At 35.5% G+C, this 17,036-nt stretch overlaps 1 protein-coding gene across 1 annotated transcript; it reads right to left on the reverse strand.

Annotated features, from left to right (window-relative positions):
• Positions 1-3,397: 3,397 nt before the first annotated feature.
• Positions 3,398-4,991, reverse strand: LOC128239406 (uncharacterized). The gene is made up of 2 exons (XM_052956033.1): positions 4,935-4,991; positions 3,398-4,144 (listed from the first exon to the last, which is right to left on the reverse strand). Exons 1-2 carry the CDS (start codon positions 4,989-4,991, stop codon positions 3,803-3,805), a joined length of 399 nt encoding a protein of 132 aa, XP_052811993.1. The 3' UTR covers positions 3,398-3,802.
• Between the last annotated feature and the right edge of the window lie 12,045 nt (positions 4,992-17,036).

Here is a 17,036-nt window from a genome sequence, read left to right on the forward strand (position 1 = left end):
TATGATGTGCTTTATAATGCTTAAAAATTAGCAGACCATGAAAAATGTTACTTTAAATCTGTGATGATCACCTCAAAACTCACAGAATTTCGACAAGTATTGTAATCTTAGGAAATATATCGAATAAATAAAGAAATCTGAATCGAAGGATTTTACAAGCATAAGCTAAACTATGTTTATTGTAAAAACTGGCAATGTAACTTTTAAACTGTTAAAGATATGCCCTTACAAATGTTCACGATACTGTACCGGGGATAGCCGTTTTGTGTACTGGGGATAGTTTCAAAGTTGAGCAATGTGTACTGGGGATAGCATGTAAAAATGGACCAAGATGATCGTAACACAATAACAGTATATATACAATACACATAATATTTAATGGCTTCGATATTTCATTCGCCTTTTCTTTAGATTTTGGAGTGCTGGTCCTTGGTATGTCTCTTTGTACATTCATATGCCTTTTTAGGTTGCTTTTGTAGTCAGTTGAATAGGTACATATGCTGCACACAAACTTTTTTCCATTATCCTCAGTCACAGTTACCGCTGACAAATCCATGGATGCATCCGTCAAATCCATTTTTCAAATTATCTGCAAAAGTGAGAGTACAATGTAATGACAAATTATTGAATAAACTTAAGTTATCAATGAGTTTGGTACATGTCCTCCTAAATGAACGTTTACATGTGTATGCATGCTGCTTATATTTCAAGGTTGGTCACAATAATTAGTTTCTCGGTAAAGTGAACGAGCTGAGACCATGTCCAGTAATAGCAACATCGATCCAAGCTTAGAAACAGCTTCAAGTGAACAAAATTTGATCACAATATATTATTTATTATTGATGACTTAGTGTGCAAAAACGTTGCAAAAATAGCCGGGACTTTGACTTTCGGTCCAGCCAACCCCGGGTAAAATCCCCGCCCTGCGGGAACAAACTGATGGTTAAACCCCGACCAAATGCCCCCACACCCCAGAGACTCTACATAAGGCCCAATCTCCGCTAAATTTGGCGCTATGACAAAACCACCGCGGTCACCCGGCCCTGCGGGGGCACATGAAAAGTAAAAACAAGGCCCTTTTCCTCGGCTATCCCCGGTATACCCCAGGACCTGGGGGGCCGTGGTTGCAATTGACTGGTGCCCGAAGTGTAATGTAAATATTTTTTATATTATACCGAACCTTTTATATTACCACTAAATACTTTTAAAGCGCTGTAGGCGTGTTTTATTAAACAAAGCTAATGAAGTTTTCTTGCGACTTTTCTACGTCGTTGTGAAAATAGAAAGCCGCACTTACTAGTTGTATGACGTCACCGGTCAATATTATATTTATGATATGGACAGCTGATGATATAAAACTGAATTTTCATTAGAATGCAAAGACATATGGACCGATCATCTTTATTTATATATACAAACAAGGGACACATTTATGTAAGGTATACTATACATATAACAGTAACATTATTGCTCTAATTTCTCGATATGGACAACATTGGACAATTTTCCCTGAGCTTGCATAGAGTTAAGAAGACGTAACCATCATCACAGTCTCGTTAATATAAATACATCGCAACTATCCTCAGTACAGTTAATAGCTATCCCCTGTGCAGTTATTTATATGCTTCAGCTATCCCCGGTTCATCTTCAGGTCATCAAAAAGGATGAATATCTCCATAACAACAAAACATATCGTATTGATATCACACACAATATTAGATGCTGTAATTATAATGAAATCGCTCGATTCAGTTTTCATTCTTATTTTCTATTTGTTGTTTTATGTTTGAAATCGTACCACATAACTGAACATTTGTGAGCGATCATGCAACATTCGGCGAGAATTTTGCTATTATACAAAAGAGGAGACACATTTCCATTATAGTCGTGTATTGCACAGGATTGATCTATTCGAAGCTCTTCGAATTTGATAAATATCGCTATAAAATAAAATAATAATAACAAAAAACTTACCATGTATCAGAATCAAATGCTTATTGATTGATCATTTTTCGAGCTATATCCGGTGTCCATTCCCACTCAGTGAATTATCAATAATTATAATTATAGGTTAGTTTCCAAGATTTTGATTTTCTTGGTGATAAACACCGAAAAGAGAAATATCGGTTATAATTTATGAGAAAAACTAATAACTGTTTTATTTATAGTTTTAGATGTAAGACCTTCAAAGGATGCGGTGAAGGGTTATTTTTATGATTCTTTCAACGAATATTTTCAAGTGATTTTTACCAGCACTTTACCTTATAGTCCCATTATGTTTTACTGTTGTAAACTTATTTTTGTATGTAGGCCGTAATGACATCTCATAACTTTTTTTTTACATTTTTAATCCCTCAAAAGTGCATTTATCGCAATAACAAAATGCAACAAATCTGAAAGTTACTTTAAGTATAATCAAAATTAAGCGCACACAACGTCATAATCTTATTTAAGACCTTAAGGGTTTAAAAAAATTTCCATGTTGTGCATCTGAAAACAGTAATTCTATCATAGTTTTACTCTATAATATCGAAATTACAGAAAAAATACTGTTATAGTATAATAAAGCATATTGGATGAAGTGAGTGCGAACCCATGCCGGTAATGTTGACGAAAAACCATCCTTGATAATCGGCATCTGATCCACTAGACCACCAGCCATCTCGTTAACCATACAATGATAACATCACGTAATAATGTCAACCAATTACGCAACAACAGCCCTGTTTACGCTTATATGAAATTTAGTATTCAAAAACGAAATTTAAGCAAATATCAACATTTGGGTTACAGCTTTTGTTATCTTAGTTTTAATACTCCTAATGATTTGCCACACTTTTTTTCGTCATACACAAAAAGGTGCATTTTATAAAAACATGACAAAAACAGCATTGATAGTTTTTCATTCGAAAATACTTGCATTTTTAGAAACAGGAGCTTAATTTCTATATGTGAAATTACATATGAAAATGTTCAGTATTTCTCTAGTTATTTCTCCAGTCTATTCCGGCAACTGCTCAGGTACTGTGTGTAAAGCGCTATGCTCCGCCCACTTATCTACCTCATTAGCATATAAGTTAGTCAGTGATCAAGTTTGGAATTTCGTTGGTATTTCCCAAACATTTCTTTTTACTATTAAAACATCGATTGGACCTCGGGAGTTTATCAGACATCACATGAGACTCTGTCATAGTTACATACTCACTTTCATTTTTGTTCTCTAATTATTCAATCCTATGTGACACTGAGGCCTTAAATGTAAAGATACACGCTACCCGGTCAATCATAATCTCTTAAGGTGAGTTTTTAAAATATTCTAAAGTAAGGGTTGAGATAAATCGCCCGGAATAAGCTTTTTTTCAGGGAGCATGAAAAAATAAAGACATGAACACATTGTTTTCCTTTTTTAACCTTCAAAAACGTCTCGAGCAAACTTCATAAGTATTCTAATTCTCCAATGGTTTAAAGACGACCTTCCTAATATATTGTATTTATGCAGTAACGGTTTAGAACGAAATCCATGTTCGTAGGCCAAAGGTTGTCTGTTTCGTTACTTAACACTTCAGATACTAACAACTGACAGATTTCTGGAATAATTTTGGATTTACATAGGAAGAATTTCAAATACAAACAATAATTCCATGTGGCATGTGTATATGCAAATTGATTAAACATCTACACAATAGTTCAAAGTGAGTCAAAACAAAATTTGTTATAGCCTTGTTCAATTTTATCAGAATAGATATCCAGGTTCCCCTTGATTCGTTTTTCGTTGTTTCTTTTTGGAAGCTATAGTTGTTTGCTAGGAGGTTGGATCATTTTTTGTGGTTGTGATTATTGAGAATGTCAACGATGCTGTTGAGGTTTCCGTCGACGGCGTTTCTGTGGTTGTGGTAGTGTTGGTAACGTTTGGGTAGCATTTTCCAAACACGGAAGTGACGTCACCGTTGGCATTATTTGCGCACATGTAACCCGTCTCGCACGGGCACTCGTTATCGGAGGCCTTGGTGGTGCAGCGACTCCCGGAGGTGGGCAGCGGTTTACAGACGATGGACGATAGCAGGAACTCGTCGTGAACACAGCAGAATCCGGACGGGCAGAAGGGCGTGTCCGTACCAGTAGTACAGTTCTGTCCACATACCGCCTGCAAATAAACAGCTAAGGAAGGTTTTTGCATTCTGAAAATGCCTTACTAAACCCAATATACTAACAAGAGTACATAGTCCAATAGAGTTTATATACCCTCAGCATGCACAATCAGCCCGCATATCAATGGCAATTAGCGGATTCAAAGGACATTGGTGTTACCGTGATATTTTAGTTTGCAAAAAAATGAATATTGTGAAATAAACACTTTATTTTCAGTTGCTACTATTCAAAATTATCACACAAAGCCTGTGTTACATCTCACTGGAATCCTGTTCGTGACTCGGAGTGGATTTGGGTCTTAAAAACGTTACAAGAGGTGACAAAGTTTAGGAAGGGGTTATCATTATAATTGTTATAATTCCTATAAAAAAAACGACAACCTCGTTCACCATTAACCGCATTAAGAAGATGTTAAGTGTTTGTTACAGTGTAAGATCGCATCTATATTCAGCTTTTTGTGCACAACAACCAACAAGTTATCTTTTTACTGCAAACAAAATAGAAAATATATATCGATCCTAGTAAACTGAAACAAACAATGTTCTTGTATTATATGTATAAAGTGGATATAAAAGTTGTTATTGTTTAAAAAAAACGCGCTTAATTTTAATTCACTGATAAATCATCAATCACCATGGGCTTGCCATAAGGGCTTGTATGAACGCGTCAGATGCTTGAATTGCCTTCCAGCAGGTTTCAATGTGAAGTTGTTGCATTGCCCGTCGTATGTTTTAAAGCACTAGTATTGTGCTGCAAGAAGATTATTCATATAACTAAGAACCAACCTGCATTAAGAGCATGCTTATCCAAAGATTTAAAATGTAAGCAAACCACATTTTCATTAATATGATAGATCCATGTCTTATATGCCAATTAATACCTTATTAGCAGACATGACGTGAATTCAATGCTGCAAAGACGTCAATGGAGATAAGTTTCTCTACTAGTCACTGTGTACATGGTTATAATGTAATCTAAGTTTTACCGTTTGATAAACGTGACGAAATCAGTTATTTGTTTTCAAATATGCCTACTATTTATGATCATGATGATGGTGATGATGATCGTGATGCTGCTAGTGGGTGCTGCTGGTGCTTGTACTGCTACAGTTACTGTTGCTGCTGCTACTGATGATGATAATGATGATGATGGTGGTGGTGGTGGTGCTGCTGCTGCTGCTGCTGCTGCTGCTGCTGATGATGATGATGATGGTGGTGGTGGTGGTGGTGGTGGTGGTGGTGGTGATGATGATGATGATGATGATGATGATGATGGTGATGATGTGTGCGTGCGTACGTGCGTGCGTGCGTGTGTAGTAACAGATTCCCGTATCGTTTTGACAACAGAGGTAAATTGTTGTATCTTAATTTTCTGATGAGAAGTTAAATACACGTATACACATTTCAGATCATAGTTTATTGCATCACACAAACAGAACAATATTGATCACAAATATATATAAATATTTATCTCAAATGTGCAACAATATAGAACATAAAATCACACGATGACGAATAGAGTCGTAGTATTCGCAAACATAATTGAGAAGGTTGGCTACATTTCGAGTGAAAGATGATGACAAAATAAAATACCGATTTAAAGGTTTTATGAATGCGCATTCACTGCACAGCAAATATGTTAAGATCAAATTTTAAATAAAAATCATATCTCTTTTAAAAGTTGAACGCATCTGCTCCATTATATTCGTCATTACAACAGCTTGATTCTCCATCGTAAAACATATCAGTATAGATAACAAATACAAAACAATATATATATATATATATATATATATATATATATATATATATATATCACAAATGCATAACAATTACATAGATTACTTGTAAATGAATATATCAGCTATATATACAACACTTCATCATCGTGTACAGCGTCGACGAAGATTAAATAGAAGATAATGTCCCGTATCTGTGAAAACCGTTACATATAGGTTATCTATGTTATAGGTACTTGTAACACAATTATTTATACTTTCTTACCAATGATCTTTCTGAATCCAAAAAGTACATGTATGTGGGTGAGGCTAAATGTGTTAACTTTCGAAAATGTCACCGTCCGTTATTGTTGTAAAGTAGTTTGCAAAGGTAAAACAGTTATTTGTTGCTGTATGTTTCGAAGTGTAAGGGATTTAAGAAGCACTTTATAACAGTTTTGTTCAGTATCTATTTTCATTCCATCGTAAAAGTTCTTAAAATAAAAATGGTTTGTCCTAATCTGTTCAGGCCACCAAATCAATACAATATTTTGGCATTGTGATACTATCCTATTAAATAAAAACTAATAACAAAAAGGGCCTGGTTACAAACATTGTTGTTTATTGTAAACAGAAGTCATCATCGCACAGTCACGAGACATTGTTGTTTGGATACTACCTTAATAATGTGCATTTAGAATCTTTGGATTTACAGAGAACAATTTACATACTTGTTATCAATTTGACGTAGCATCAACAAACTCAGCAATCACGGAGTTGATAGGTCTCATTTTGTTTGCCTTTCCCGATACTCGCTATGTATAACTTCCGGTTGTTTTAATAATTTAAAACAAAATTGGTGTATGACAATCGTTCTATTACATCCACATACAGACAACCCCAAACTTCGCCTCCTTAATATAAAAAAGGAGTTTTACATAGAATTTTCTTGAACATTTCAAAACTGGCTACGCCACTTGTAAAATACATTATATAAATACCTGTTGGTGCTCACTCGGTGAAATATATTACTGAAACAAACAGTTATCCTCTATCTCTTTTCTGAAATCCAAAATTGTCAATCAACGTCCATTAAAGCAATCGATCGTAGAATGAGACATATTTAGAGGTTTCAAGTTAAAGTGCTAAAATCGACTAGTTATCAACACTTAACTATATGTTATAACTTACTATAGAACATGCTATCTGGTTAAAGTTATAATCTCCTTTGAATGGTTTAAAATCATATTCCATTTTCAGTGTGAACGCATATATATCAGCCGACTGGCCAAATCTTCATAGCAGGCATTGTGGATTTCCTGTCGTTACCAACGCCGCGATTGGTCTTGCGTTCAGAGGTGCTCGTTTCTGTAATAACCGATGTATCTATGGTAACCGTTGTCATGGTCATATAGCCACTGTTTTTGTGTCCTATGTCACTAATGCTTGATAAGCTAGACAGCGTGGTTGTTGGTGCTGATTGTGTATCAACATTATCAGTGGTTGCCATGGTAGTAGCGGACGGTTTTGTTGTCGGCGAGGTGACACGTGCTGCGCCAATGCCGACAGATGGTGAAGATCGAGTGTAAGACGGAACAGTGCGTGATGTTGACAGCATCTTCGTCGTTATCGTGGTGACTATACTTGGAGTTGTTGATGTATCTGTAGATGTAGTAGCAGTGGTAGAAACTGTGTTGGTGCTGCTATCAATGGTAGAGGTTGTGTTGCTATCAGTGGTAGAGGTGGTGCTGCTACCAGTGGTAGAGCTGGTGCTGCTACCAGTGGTAGAGCTGGTGCTGCTATCAGTGGTAGAGCTGGTGCTGCTACCAGTGGTAGAACTGGTGCTGCTACTCATGTCAGTTGTAGTGGTAGTGCTTGCGGTGGTTATATTGGTGATGATGACGGAAGGGGATGGCGTTACGGTTGTGTTTGGCGCGATTGTGGTCGCGTTAGGATAACATCGACCGAAGAGTGACGTTATTTGGCCGGCGCGGTTACTGGCACACATGAGCCCAGGCTTGCACGGGCACTCAAAGTCCGATAGCTTAGTGGAACATTGGCTGTTCGCATTTCCCATGCGCTTGCATATCGTGTCCGGAAACAAGAAGTCGTCATGCACGCAGCAGAAGTCCGCCGGACAGGGTCGCTGGTTTGAGCCTATCGTGCACTGGACGTCACCATGCACGGTCTGAAAGAGACACAGGATCAAGTTTAAATGAAAGTACCTGTATAGGTTCAAAAGCAACAAATCTAGTTATGTAGTAATTCTTCAAGAGGACAATTTTATCCAAGAATGCTAGTTATAGATTCTAATGCCCAGTACAGCACTCAAATAGTTAATTCAGTGTCGTTTTATCTTATACGAAGTTTGCTTTCATTCTTTACTAAATATAAAATGCAAAATTTTTAAACAATTTAGCCGGTGCATACTTGAGAATAAATCACAAAACTCCAAAAGATGCAAATTTTCCACATGATGTCGATGTGTTCACAGTTATTCTGGTTGTGGCTGTGTGTCAATATTTATTACTGACCAACGACAGAAGATCGTGAACACAAACAAGTCGCTCGTACGTACATTATGATGCGGTGCTCCCAAATTGAGGTTTGCCGATGAATCATGTCAGAAGGTCAAACAGTTCGGTCAGTAGGAGTTTATGTACTTCTATTATCAAAGTTTTAATGAAACCTTAATTCCGTCATTACAAAATGTTACTGTTCTCTACTGATATCAATTTGTGTCTCACCAAACACAACACACGATTTTTATCTTTTTTTCTAATAATTTCAGTGTGTTATTGTTAAAATAAAAGTTATATTACGGAAGATTTTTCGTAGATCACTCGCAGTTCAACGAATACAATAAGAGTAGGCGACCTAATTTGTTTTATTAACCTCAAATGAAATGTCAATGTGCAACCTGACAGTGTATTTAAACGTAAAATTAATTTAACACATCATCTTGAGAACAAACAACATCATAACCTTAAATATGTCTTAATATAATGATTTATTTAGATATCTCAACAAATACAGAAATGCAGTGATTGTGTTCGACGCTGGCGGGAGAGTCGCTTTAGGCGAGCTATAGTTTATTTCTCCGCTAGGCTTTGTTTGTCCCTCCCGACGGAGATTAGTGGGTATTTCATACTTAATGAGAATTGAATTCGTGTGTGTATACCACGTGATAAATTGCGTCATAAATGCTACGTCGGAGGGCAATATTTTGATTTGAAAAAAAGACTTTAAACAAAGATAACTTCACTATTTCTTCACCATTTTGTATGAAATAAAGCGCAGTCTACGCCGCATACAGAGCCCTGCCTTCGGTCTTTTACCAGAGTTTAATTGAGAGTTTAGTTTCTTTAAACACCTCGACAAACCTTTTCACAATACGGCCGTCTGACGGAGCACTGTCATAACATTATTTTGGAAACAGGTTTGTCGAAGTGTTTGATAAAACTAATGACTTTATCAAATTTCGGTAGTAAATCAAATGCAGGACTCTTTAAGCGGCATAGACTGCCTTTTGTTTCATTAAAAATGGTGTTGTAAAAGAAAGGTTATTTTTGATTTAAGTCTTCATTTTAAGCAAAATGTTGCCTTCCGACGTAGAATATATGACGTAATTTATCACTTGGTATACACACACTGGACTCAACTCAACTCAATATTCTTTTATTATATCACAGTTTACATTTAAGTAAAAGCATGTGAAAACGCAATATATATATGTTAACACAGGTATACATATGTATATATTAGATTAAAATAAAGGATATTGTATTGTCATATATTGTTTTTCATAAGAAACATAATGTCTAAAGGTGAATCTGTGATGACGGAATAATCCATATGTGGATTGATAATTTTATTCAGTGTAATAGAAATGAAACTTGAATGAGTCGCCATAGGTCAAGTTAGAACCAGAGACCCACGGAACCTTATGTGTAACTATATCATCGTTACATTAAGAGCCTGTCCATTTTACCGGTTTTATTAAGGGTCTGTCACACACTACCTATCGCCGGTACTAAACCGAAGCACACAATATACAAGCTGAGAAAATCGGAGCTCCGTCGAGAAAGCACTTACACAATTACATCTGATGCAGTACCAGCGTAAGACCCGATCTGCTACCGAAAAACCACATATCTATAATACTGAAGCGCCGCCGTCGTCCTACCGATGTACCATCGCTGACCGGAGCTATAACAGAGTGATACCGTTGCGCTGATGTTGCCAATGTACGGTATTAGTTCGGTACCACATCGCTAGGAAAGATAGCACATCGTTAGTACATCGGCAGGACTACGGTATCACATATGTACTAGTACGGTACAAATTGGGGCCACCGGAGAGCTGGCGATTAGTGGCGGATCCGTGGTCTAGAACACTGAACAGATGTATATATATATATACATCTGTTCAGTGTTCTAGACCACGGATATATATATGGTAAATGGTTTGAATACCTTCAATATATATATATATATATATATATATATATATATATATATATATATATATATATATATATATATATATATATATATATATATATATATATATATATATATATAAATATATATATATATATATATATATATATATATTGAAGGTATTCAAACCATTTACGTTTTAAGATCTTTTTGAACATCTTCCATAGGACCTCCCTACTCCTCTATTATGGTAGAGATTCTGCGCAGGTCACAGGTAATACGCCGACTGGTAAAGACAAACGTCTTACACGCGGTTTAGAGGCGGATCCATTGTCTAGTGGTAAGTATTTTGACTAACAATACAAGGATCGCAGGTAAATATATTTACATGTTGCGAACATTGTTAAGCGTTGACACTGTCACCAAATTAATACAAGGAAGATTTGTAACACGAAAGCTTATTCTCCTTTAAAACCCTAGTACATGTAATACAGCGAACCAGGATGAACAAGGACAAATTCGTCGTCGACAATGTACACATAATTGAAATTGTAATGGAAAATGCCTAGAATAGTATCGAAAACCAAGAGCCCGCCTCAAATCGCAGCCCATTGACCTATGCCATGACATAGGTTAAGGCCTAGGCTACACTGTGGTATAGTTGTTAGTGGTCCCCTTTCTCATTTTTAAGGTATCATCGCTACACATACTTGACATTTTTATGGAAAATTCCTAGGATATTAGCCTTAAAATAACAAAAATCCAGTGCCTGCCTAAAATTGCAGCAAATTGATTTTTGCCATGACCTAGGTTAAGGCCTAGGCTATACTCTGGACTAGGTGTCAGTGGTCCCCTTTCTCATTTTTAAGGTATCACCGCTACACATTATTGAAACTTTGATGGAAAATTCCTAGAGTGTTAGCCTAAAAATATTAAAATCCCAGATTCTGCCTAAAATCGCGGCCAATTGACCTATGCCATGACCTAGGCTGAGGCCTAGGCTACACTGTAGTATAGGTGTCAATGGTCCCATTTTTTCATTTTTAAGGTATCACCGCAACACAAAATTGAAATGTTGATGGAAATTGCCTAGGATATTATCCTAAAAGTATCAAAAACCAAACGCCTGCCTAAAATCGCAGCCCATTGACCTATGCTTTGACCTAGGTTAAGGCCTAGTCCACACTCTGGTCAAGGGGTCAGTGGTACCCTTGTTAAGATATCACCAACACACATTATTGAAACTTTGATGGAAAATTCCTAGGGTGTGAGCCTATAAATATCAAAAACCAAGAGCCTGCCTAAAATCGCAGCCAATTGACCTATGCCATGACTTAGGTTGAGGCCTAGGCTACACTGTGGTATAGGTGTCAGTGGTCCCCTTTCTCATTTTTAAGGTATCACCGCTACACATAATTGAAATTTTGATGGAAAATGCCTAGGGTATTAGCCTAAAAGTATCAAAAACCCAGAGCCTGCCTAAAATCGCAGCCAATTGACCTATGCCATGACTTAGGTTGAGGCCTAAGCTACACTGTTGTAAAGGTGTCAGTGGTTCCCTTTCTCATTTTAAATGTATCACTGCAACAAATATTGAAATTTTGATGTTAAATTAGTTTAGTTAAAAAGCCTAAAATTATCAAAAACCAAGAGCTTGCATAAAATCGCAGCCAATTGACCTATGCCATGACCTAGGTTAAAGCTTAGGTTATACTGTGGTATAGGTTTCAGTGGTCCCCTTTCTCATTCTTTAGGTATCACCGCAACAAATATTGAAAATTTGATGTAAAATCATTTAAGTAAAAAAGCCTAAAAGTATCAAAAACCAAGAGCCTGACTAAAATCGCAGCCAATTGACCCATGCCATGAACTAGGTTAAGGCCTAGGCTACACTCTGGTCTAGGTGTCAGTGGTCCCCTTGTTAAGGTATCACCGCCACTCATTATTGAAATTTTTGATGGAAAATTCCTAGGGTGTTAGCCTAAAAATATCAAAAACCAAGAGCCTGCCTAAAATCGCAGCCAATTGACCTATGCCATGACTTGGGTTGAGGCCTAGGCTACACTGTGGTATAGGTGTCAGTGGTCCCCTTTCTCATTTTTAAGGTATCACCGCTACACATTATTGAAATTTTGATGGAAAATGCCTAGGGTATCAGCCTAAAAGTATCAAAAACCCAGAGCCTGCCTAAAATCGCAGCCAATTGATCTATGCCATGACCTAGGTTGAGGCCTAGGCTATACTGTGGTATAGGTTTTAGTGGTCCCCTTTCTCATTTTCAAGGTATCACCGCTACACATAATTGAAATTTTTATGAAAAATGCCCAAGGTATTAGCCTTAAGGTATCAAAAACAGAGAACCCGCCTAAAATCGCAGTCAATTGACCTATGCCATGATATAGGTTCGCAGTTCAGTGACCTATGCCATGACCAAGAGCAACTCCTATGCTATACTAAAATAACACTTATAAATATACTATGGTAAAATTCCGGTGATTCGGTGCTAGCACCGTGGTTGCGGTGATATTACCGCGGTGCTACGGTGTTGCGGTGCTGCGGTTCTAGCTCACGCATTTGATAGGAAAACAAATAGGAAAAAAAAACCTTATTACTGATTGCTTTTACATTTTAGACCTTCAAAAAATGCTGCGAAGTGGAGTTTTCATATTATATTCTTGTACTAGTTTTATGCTGTTAAAATGGTCAAAACAAAAGAAATCCAACGAAAACTCTGTTACTAGGTAAGGTCGATGTTGAATTAGATAAACATGCATAAATAGCATATAAGTACATATGGTTATCATAATGGTGGAAATTATCAGCGATTTTTGACCAGCACTTAACATTAAATGCCAAGGTATAAGCTAAATATGCTTATCATAATGATGGAACTTATCAGCGATTTTTTACCAGCACTTATCATTAAATGCCAAGGTATAAGCTACCCGGTCTATCACGATATCATTAAGGTGAGTTTCTGAAAGATGAACTGATTCTAAAGTAGGGGGCGAGATAAAAAAAAAGTTGGAAAAAAACAATCCTTGGTGAAATGGGGGTATTAAAGCGATTAAATGTTTATGTTAATTGCCTTTTTATACCAACAGGGTGTTTACAGGAAGAAAAATGACTTACGTAAATAGGAAATTATTGTCATTAAAATAAAATCATAAAATCTGCTAACATAAAAAAACGTAATAGTTGATCCCATCATTTCTTTGTGTTTAAAATATGATGGATGAATATGAACAATTACAAAACATCTAAAACATCCTGGTCTACTCCTGCATTTATCAACAGTAGTGTAATTACGCTGGTTTCTTTATATTTAACACAAATTATGTTTCTTATAATTGAGAGATAGTAAAGACAATTAATGAAATCTGACATATTGACATTTCCCCTTATTGCTACTCAAAAAATGCATTTTTTTTTGCATTCATTTGTTTGCTAACAAGGGACCTTTTAGTAGACTATTTCTACCCTCTCAATGTCTTAATTTAACCGTACATTATATACGAATATTTTCCGTTAGTCTTAAAACAAGAAATATCATTATGAGTATCAGTGTATAATTTTGATTATATCTTGCGATTTATACTTATTTTGAAATTTGTCTCCTTGTGCGTTTTAAATCCGAAGCAAATACTTTTGCTTTTAAGTTTGATTGGACATATCAGTGAAAAAGTTGATTTGAGTTACTTTTCTTTATTAAATTTACTAAAATATCTTATATCATGTAACTAAAGCTCACAAAAAGTATTCGCGTATAGATAAAACAAAATCGTCTTTGTAAATGACGCAAATCAAAGGAAAAAACTGTGCATTTATAATGAGTATGATAATTTCTAACTTCTATGTTGCTTGTTAGAACAGTTTTGCATTTCATTTAATACGGATATTAATTGAGAGGAGCATTAAGGTAGTTATATCAATTGTAATAATTCATTTCACTTCTATAAAACATGTGATTCTTAATAGAGAAAGGAGGAAAACAGCGAAATCCATTTAGTTTTGACAATGGATCGAAACAAACGTTGTTTTTTTAATTTCGTAAAGGAAATAATTACATATTTTGTTTCCCTAAGTTTGAGTTTTAAAATAGAGAATGTTATTCTACTAAATTCCGATGTTATTTACAAATGAATTATTTTAAAGTTTATACATTATTTCTACCCGAATCATACACTGTAAACAATTAATAGTAATTAACTAATTTATTGACATACTTGCTTTTTTTGCTATGTTTTACTATGCTCCATGCATTTTTTTATCTGATTGTCAAGTATAACTTTTGTATTGTTATCGTCTGCGTACTTGTCGGAGGGCCCTTAAACAGTATTTTATTTTACAACGATTGTGAAGAAAGTTATGATAACTTATACTCAGTCACTCTCGTTGGCACGATGTTGCGCGAGAGAGTGGTCTTTTGTTGTAGGGGGAAACCGGAGTGCCCGGAGAAAACCCACTTGTCCGGCTTGGTGACCACAAACCAAACTCAGATGCGCCCAGGTCGGGAATCGAACCCGGGTCGCCTAGGTGAGAAGCGAGTGCGCTAACCACTGCGCTAACCGGAGGGCCCTTACTAAGAGGTCACTTGACACTGTATTTAAACACTGTATGACCTTTTTTTCTTTGCATAATAAATTCAAGATGTGATGAAATATAAGGATTTGTTCTCTTGCTTTTATCTTTATAAACTCATGCATTGCTTAATATTTAAGTATCACTTGGTTGATATGTCATATTTAGCAACCCATACTCGTGTATTGCTTATTGCTTAACAATTGTATTTATCTTTTTTGTAAATCTTTATGATGTGAAACCGTAATGGTTTCATACGAATGGACTCTGTTCTGTTGGCGTAGCCTTATCTCTATCGGCATGGTGTCAATTAGTACAATCGGCGATTATTGATTCATTGTTTTCATAGCATCCATAAAAGATAAGACATTCAATGAATAGAAAATAAAGTCTAGTTTCCAAGTGTCCAGGTTTATTCCGTATAACTAATGTCATAAAACATGACAAAAAGAGTATTGAAACTGTGTAAAGAATGAGAAGAGTCTCAACATTTTTAAGACATTATCTATAAATTCAACCAGTGTCATACAATATAAACATAATACATGTCCAATGGAGGAGGCAAAACACAAAATACATCAATGTATGTGGTCTTTGGGTTAAGTTATGTAATGTATGTGTTCGTGGAAAAACGTTGAAAATTATATGCGATATGTACCCTAAGGTAAGAGCACGTGTTAGGAAGTGTAGCTCATTTTCTGATTTATTTGAATCTTCTGTAGGCTTAAAGCTGCACTCTCACAGATTAAACGTTTTGACAACATTTTTATTTTTTGTCTTGGAACGAGCAAATTTTTGTGCAAATATCTGCAAACCAATGGTAAAAGACTGCTGACAAAAGATCAGATCGCACCTTTACATATGGAAATATGAAAATCTGCGATCTGATCTTTTGTCAGCAGTCTTTTATCATTGCTTTGCAGATATTTACGCAACAAAATTCTTATTCCAAGACAAAAACAATAAAAAGTTGGAAAAACGGTAAATCTGTGAGAGTGCAGCTTTAAAGCAAGGTGAAGTCATATCTCCGATATTGTTTTCTTTGTTGTTTTTTCGAGATCTAGAGTTGAATTTATTTGATAGTATTGACTCAGGTATTATTTAAGAAGAACTATTTTTCATACTTATGTTATTTGCAGATGTTATGGTTATAAAAATACGCCTTTAAAACCAAGTACAGTATGCCAACTGTTTGATGCATTTGTCTCATCAGTTCTTAATTACGGTTGTGAAATTTGGGGATTTGGAAAAAATAAGGAAATTGAAAGGGTTCATCTGAAGTTTTGTAAATTATTATTACATGTTAAACAGTCCACATCGACAGTGTCAATTTATGGTGAACTAGGAAGATATCCATTGTATATAAAAAGACATACACGAATTATAAAAGTTTGGTGTAAAACACTTAATAGCGATAATATTATCGTTAGTACGTTGTAAAATAATCTTTTATCAGATTGTGCGAAAGGGAAAACTAATTGGGCTAGTAATGTAAAACTGTTGCTTAACACAACTGGTTTTTCAAATGTTTGGATAAACCCTAGCTGTGTCGATGTGAACACGTTCTATTTAGTTTTTAAATAACGCCTTATTGATCAATTTAAACAGTCTTGGTATAATTCTACACATAACATCCCAGTCTTGTGTACTTACAAACATTTTAAAACTTCTTTCGAACGCTCTATGTATCTGGATTACTTTTCTTCAAAGTATCGAATTCCTCTTACTAAATTGAGACACTCGTCTCACCAGTTACGTATTGAAACTGGGCGTTATGGAAATAAAATAATTTATCATCATTATTTCGAACAGCTTAATTTGTGCAAATTTATTTCTAAAGCATTTGAACGTCGTCATAACATTGTAAATATTGTTTCATGATCTTTATTAAAGGTTTACATTTTGGCTTTTTTGCATACCATAATATACGTTTAAAATCTAGCTTTATTCATGAAAATTATTATATAAATATTTACTAATTAGTTGTGAGTCCATCCTCACTGTGTAAGTGAAATGTTAGTGTAATGTAAAAGTCTCTTATGTTAAAGTTTTATGTTAAAATATTGATTATAGGATCTTTTCTCATGTCTGAGATTTCAAACCTATCATGTTAACGTTGTACATATGTTTAATTGAATGAATTATAT

Source organism: Mya arenaria, chromosome 6 (assembly GCF_026914265.1).
Source record: "Mya arenaria isolate MELC-2E11 chromosome 6, ASM2691426v1".
In the NCBI taxonomy this organism is placed as follows: domain Eukaryota; kingdom Metazoa; phylum Mollusca; class Bivalvia; order Myida; family Myidae; genus Mya; species Mya arenaria.